This window comes from Diospyros lotus, chromosome 12 (assembly GCF_014633365.1).
Source record: "Diospyros lotus cultivar Yz01 chromosome 12, ASM1463336v1, whole genome shotgun sequence".
In the NCBI taxonomy this organism is placed as follows: Eukaryota; Viridiplantae; Streptophyta; class Magnoliopsida; order Ericales; family Ebenaceae; genus Diospyros; species Diospyros lotus.
Window position 1 is genome coordinate 27004823 of NC_068349.1, and position 7180 is coordinate 27012002.

General features: G+C 35.9%; 1 protein-coding gene across 1 annotated transcript; it reads left to right on the forward strand.

The window, feature by feature from the left end:
- Window positions 1–1483: 1483 nt before the first annotated feature.
- Window positions 1484–2841, forward strand: LOC127787588 (uncharacterized). The gene is made up of 2 exons (XM_052315652.1): window positions 1484–2176; window positions 2278–2841. The coding sequence occupies exons 1-2, from the start codon at window positions 1484–1486 to the stop codon at window positions 2839–2841; spliced, it is 1257 nt and encodes a 418-aa protein (XP_052171612.1).
- Window positions 2842–7180: the final 4339 nt, after the last annotated feature.

Consider the following 7180-nt stretch of genomic DNA (forward strand, 5'->3'; position numbering starts at 1 on the left):
CTGGTTGAGTGTTGTCCTAAGAAAAAAAAAAAAAAAAAAGAGGATGAGTATGAAATCATTTGAGGAGTGTTTTAGGGATCTTGAAGGAAAAGACGTCATTTGTAAATATGCAAGTAAGTATGTGGTTATTTGATAAATTTGGGGAAACTAGTTGAATTGTTGGAGGAAGTTAGAACCCTTTTGTACAAATGTTTTATTTAAAGTTATTGGGTGCTAAGGAGATTATCTAATTATCAACTTTCTTTACAAAGAATTTTTGGGAAATATGGAATCTTTATTAACAGATATTTTACAAAAAAACTTGATGGATCTAGGTCTCAAGGATTTCAGGAGATTATTCTATAAATCAAATTATTTTATGAGAATTTTGGAGTTCAAGGAATGTATGCAACCAAGGTCATGAGGACCCTATGTCAATTTGAGGATCATAAGAGCATAATAAGATCTTAGAAAGACATTGCCTATAGGAAATTTTGGGATTCAAGAAATTATTTGAGTTGGAGTGTTGGCATCACAATTTCTCATATGTATATAAGGAAAATAGGCATTTGGTGTACATATGGGCATTAAATAGATGTGTAGATATTTGGTAGATTGATAATCAAAAGTTGGGAAATTTATGATTAAGGTGCTTTGGTTATCAATTGGTTATGAACATTTCGGGATTATCCAATTGATTAATTATTTTACAGTTTGGAGGATTGTTAAATCAAAAGTTACAAGTCTGATAACGGAACAGTTTGTACGACTATATGTCAAGGAGATAGTAAGATTGCACGGTGTTCCAATTTCCATTGCATCCGATAGGGACCCTAGGTTAAGAAGTACGGAAGCTTTGTAATAAAGAAATACCATTGGTCAAAGTATCAAGGCAACAACTTTCAGTCGAAGAAGCAACTTGGGAGCGCAAAGATGAGATGCGATCCAAATACCCCCAACTGTTTGATGACCTCAACTGAAGGTAATTTCGAGGACGAAATTTATTTTAAGAGGGGGAGAATGTAACACCCGAGATTTTGTTTATTTCCTTTCTCGATTCAAATATGTAATATCCAAGAACTTTCAATTGTGATATATACCAAGGATATTTAAGTTCAGATATATGATGAAATGAGACACTTTCAAGTGGTTACGAAAATCCTAAGACAAATTTTATTAGTCAAATGATGTTTCTCTCTTCTTGTTTTAGAAAATTTTCAATATTACACTCTTATGATAGATGTACACTATTGCTACACCATATGTTCTTAAACCTTATATAAGTTTATGAACAGAGCCAAGTCTCATTTTAAGTCCGATTTTCTCGGTATGGATGCTATGATATTTGCTAAGTCCTTCTCTCTTCTATTGAAGCCATGTTTTCAGTATCAAACTTTATATTTACACAAAAAATACTCCGAATCTTATTATGTTCGAAACTTTACTTAAGTTTATTAAAGTTTTGTTTCTCAAGTTTTCGTCTGTGCTAAACTTTGAATTTCATATGGATATTATTATTGTTAATCATGCTCTTAAGATTACGGGTGTCACAGAGGCACAACAAACAGATCCACAAATTACTATTGATTGTCTCAACAATGGACAGCGGAATGCTTATAACACAATCACTTCTTCAGTTTTTCAAAATAAAGGAACTATTTTCTTTCTGAATGGGGGTGCTGGAACAGGGAAAACATTTATGTACAATACAATTGCATTAAAATGTCGCAACCTTGGGTATATCATTGTTACTATGGCTTCATCTGGAATTGCATCATTGTTACTGGTAGGAGGTCGCACTGCACACTCAACATTTTCCATTCCATTAGATGTCTTGGATAATTCGAATTGTGGGCTTAGCAAACAATCATTACAAGCTGAGTTATTTAGAGAAACAAAACTCATAATTTGGGATGAAGTTCCTATGCAACATAGACATTGTGTTGAGGCGGTTGATCGTACATTGAGGGATATTTGTGATAGTAAAAAGCCATTTGGGGGTATTACTGTTGTTCTTGGTGGAGACTTTCGACAAATCTTATCAGTTATACCCAAAGGAGTTCGTGAGAAAATTGTGAATGCATCATTAAGACACTCTGTTCTATGGAAACATATACATATCTTAACTTTGGATTTGAATATGCGCTTGAATCGTGAAGGCCATGAAAATGCTAATTTTGCAAATTTCTTGATGGAGGTAACACTACTTTAACTTTTTTGCTTATTATATAGATTATAATTTTAAATTAATAAATTGTGTTTACACTATTAATTTTTTATTGATTTCACTTTTTTTAGATTGGGACCAATCCTCAAGAAATCGTTAACCTCCCATCAACAATACACAAATGTCAAGATTTGAATGAATTACTCTCTACAGTTTACCCACAGTTGAATATGATAGAGACATCAACTCCAACATTTTTAACCGAACGCACAATTTTGTTTGCGCGTAATGATGATGTCAGTGAGATTATTACTATTGCGTTGAATATCTTTCTAGGGAGATTATGTACTTATCTTGCAGCAGATAAAATGTCTGAAGATAATGAAATTGATCCTACCATTACAAATAGATATTCTAATGAATATTTAAATTCATTAGATCCTCCTGGGCTTTCAATTTTTAAGTTAGAGTTGAAAGTGGGTTGTCCTATAATATTGTTGAGAAACATTGCACCGAAAGATGGATTATGTAATGGTACAAGATTGATGGTTACTAGGTGCGATACTCGCATAATTGAAGCTCAAATTTTAACTGGAGAGAAGTTTGGTAATTTGGCATTCATACCAAGGATATCTTTGACACCATCTTCTTCAGAAATGCCTTTTCAAATGACAAGACGTCAATTTCCAGTTTGATTGGCATATGCCTTGACCATTAATAAATCTCAAGGACAATCTGTTCAATTTGTTGGGGTTGATTTGCGCATGCCAGTGTTTAGCCATAGGCAATTATATGTGGCATTGTCCAGATGTACATCATTTGATCGTATAAGTATTATCTTCCCTAAAGATAGTTTGGATTCTACTACAAATATTGTTTATCCTAAAGTGTTGTTATAGTGTTCTACTATTGTAAATTAAATCACATGTTATCAAAAGGTAACCATGTACATTTATTTCTATTGATTATATAACTTTTTATATAATTTTAATCTAATAATAATTTGAAATATTGACTTTTGTAGGATTGGATCGAAAAATTTATGGAGCTTAAAAGGAGAAATATGACTAGTTTGCTTCAATGGGGATGTAATAAGGTAATTTCAATCTGAAAGTATTTTGATATATGTATATTTTCAATAAATGTACTAATCTATATTTTTTTTTGTTTCCACAAATTACTAGATTATTGTGCATATTCCTCATTGGGGATACATACAAGTTGATACAAAGACTTTTTGGAAAGTAATGAGGAGAAAGTTTGGGCGAACACATATTTGAAGACATGTTATTGAAAGATCTTTTGTAAATCATACATATTTTGGAAAGATTTAACCCACTTTTTGTAAGGTTTTAACCCACTCTTTTGGTGTATGATAATATAATACTTATTTTTCTTATGTAGTTATAATTTGATGTCAGTAGTAGTAGTACAGAATTCAAGCTGAGTATCCACTTTTTAACCTTTTTTATTTCACTAAAGTCATAACATTAAAAATGATCAAACGATTTTTAATTTAATGTATACAGGGCAACACGAGTTTATATGTATCTGAGTTTAGTGTTTGATTATTTCACGTTCAAATTTAATGTTTAATTTTTTTTTAGTTGCATCGTGTCTAAAGGCACGGATTATTCCTAGTACATATATAATTTATAATTTTTTGATTTTGGGGGCCCCTTACTGTGAGGGGCCTTCTTAGGCGGCCGCCTGTCTCGCTTAACGGACGGGCAGGCTCTGTAGGTATGAATGTCCGTAACTTATTCTTCCATTTAAATTTTTTATTAAGCCAATCCTCCTCTTATCATCCCTATAATTATTGCACAAAAAACGGTTAACTGTCAACATGGATATTGTGCTTGATTTTAAACCACACTTGACCCCTTCCCCTTAGTCCGTAAGACTATTTATACCTGTACTGCCCTTTCAGACCAGAAACTATTAATTTCAGCCCTAAATTTATAGCTTTCCACTCATGTTTTTTTTTTTATCAAAAGGTAAATGTATAAAGATCAAAAGAACTGTACAAGTACACTGGGTATACCCAGGAAAACAATCAGTGACCCATAGAGAGGGCCTCAAACTAAATCAAAACATGAGGATACAAAGTAAAAGTGACCCTGTATACTTGTGTTTTGATCCTACGGATGACAAAATCAATACAAGGCATAATGTCTTCAAAAATCTTCATATTCCTTGTGTTCCAAAGGTAGTAAACAGTGCAGGCAAGAGCAATCCTCTTGACCTTGGCTTGCCACGATGATCCTCGAGCTTCTTTCTTTAACCATTTTAAAGCACTTGGAATAGTGCTCATGAGCCTCGATAGTCCCAGCCATTCACGGATGCTGCCCCAAACTGATTTGCTGAAAGGGCATTGAAAGAATAGGTGACTGTTGGTCTCCACATCAGTCCCACATAGTGCACAATTTCTGTCAATATCAAGATAAAGCAGCCTGTCCCTCGTAAGAAGCTTTGCTTTGGCAGCCAGCCAAAGGGTGAAAGCATGCTTAGGCACCACACTCGGGTGCCATACATCAGATGCCCAGACCCTCAAAGGGCCTTTGTCGCGAAAGAAATTATAAGCGGCCGAAATGAAGAAGCGACCATTGTTGACCCAGCTATCTAAGTGAGCTATGGCAGCATCATTAGACCCAGCTTCTAGCATAATTTTGTCCCTTATCCAGCGTAGCTTCTTAAGAAGAGGGGAGTCATCACTTCTGCCAGACCATGCCCACACGGACTGTCCCTTGAGATATTCATGAGATACCCATTTGACCCAAAGAGAATCCTTCTTTTGATGGATGTCCCACAGAGATCTGGCAAGAGGGGCAAGGTTCCAAACTTTAATATCTTTGAAACCGAGACCACCTTCTTTTTTAGGCAAACAGATGTCTTTCCAAGGCACAAGAGGGTGCTTGGAGTTCCAAAGGAATTCACGGCATAAACGGATGATGCGAACAATAACCGCTGAAGGAATAGGCAGGATGGAGAGCCAAAAACTCTCTACACCTTGAAGCACAGCACGAATTAATTCTGCCCTGCCTGCGTAAGATAGAGAGGCGGAGGACCATGCACTGGTGAAGGTTGCCATTTTGTCCACAAACGGGGCATAATATGAGACTTTGAGCTTTTCAGCCGCAAGAGGGATACCAAGATATCTAAATGGCATGGACCCATTGGGAAAACCAGTTAGGCTTCGAATATCTTCAAGATCGGGACCCGCTATGCCATCAGTGTATAGGCTGGATTTAAGGGCATTTGTTGAGAGGCCTGAAATAGCCCCAAATCCATTGAGGCAGTCCATGAGAATTTTTATAGAAATGGGGTCACCCCTTGCCATAAGAAGCAGGTCATCCGCAAAAGCTAGATGCGTGATCCTCTGATCACCACACTTGGGATGGAAATTGAATTCTGAATTATTGGTTGCCACTTTGATGGACCTGGAAAAATACTCAAGGCAGCAAACGAATATGAAGGGGGACAGAGGATCACCTTGGCGAAGCCCTTTTCTCCCTTGGAAAAACCCGTGCAAGCTGCCATTAATCATAAGGGAAAAAGAGGTGGTTGAGACGCACTGCATGATCCACCCAATAAATTGTTGGGGAAAACCCAAACCGGATAGAGTAGCCTCGATGAAGACCCAACTGACTGAATCAAAAGCTTTGCGAAGATCAACTTTGATCATGCAACGCGGAGAGATCTGCTTCCTATTATATTTCTTGAGAAGCTCTTGGGCAAGATGAATGTTCTCAACCAAGCCCCTCCCCTCAATAAAAGCAGCCTGAGCACGATCAATGATGGAGTTCATAACAAGGGCCATTCTCGCTGCTAAGATCTTGGAAATGACCTTGTAGGTGACATTGCAACATGATATAGGCCTGAAATCTCCCACTGAAGGAGAATGGGAAGACTTCGGAATGAGCACGATAGCAGTGTGGTTGATCTGTTTAAGAAGGGAGGAGGCGTTGAAAAATTCCAAGACTGCTTTGGAGAAATCAACTCCAATCGTGGGCCAAGCTTTCTTGAAGAAGCAAGAAGAAAAGCCTCCTCCACTCATGTTATATTAATGTTGAGGTTGCTTGTGGCACTACTTTTAAAAGAGAGTATCCTGGTCCTCTTGACATCAGACAGCAGATTTCCAACCTAAAGCGACTGTAGTGGAGTTGTTCGTTGCCTAGATCAGCTCAAGTATACTAGAATAGGTTTCCTGGTATTTTAATTTCATGGTTCCGGTGGTGGTGAAATGTTATTCTCACGAAGCAAATGGCAACAACATGACAGATTGCATATAGGACACAAGTATATTGCTTGCTTGCAAGTTGCCTTCCTTTTTTTGTACACTATAGGTGTGAGTTGAGATTGTTGCAAGTTTTTATCTGTGGAAGTGATAGCAAAATGTTCAGGGAGGTGATGAAGAATGGACAGTTTGGGGAATTTTTCTTTTAACTATAGAAAATTGCAAGGTTAGAGATCCCAATAAAATAAAAATATCAGGTGAGATTAAACAACTAGCTATACTACTAGTTGTTTAACAGGGGAAGGTTAGTCTGTTAGAATTTTGAATTTTTTATGCAATATTAATTAGATCTTATTTTGAGAAAAATCAGTTAGACTATAACTTATATGTGATCATAACTAAATATTGGACTTGATATATTTTTGTGAGCTTGGGCCCATTTATATATATATATATATATATGATGTGTGAAATAAATATAGATCCAATAAAATTCTGTAATAAATAAAACTTTATTGTCATTATAAATAGAAAGTTAGGTTTTCCATTCTGTCTATTAAATCTATCACATCGTCTTCTATCCATTGAGAAGCAACTAAAGCACGTACGGTAGAAAAGAAGAACTAGCTTTTGATTTGTGCATCTGCACTTGCCGTTTTAATCAGATTTTTATCGCTACTCATGAATCTAAGAGGTATTCTTCTTGCTTAATATGGTGTTTCATATGATATGTGAAATTCATATATTTTGTAAAAGATTTATCTAACCTGTGATATTAGAGCAAACAAATATTCATA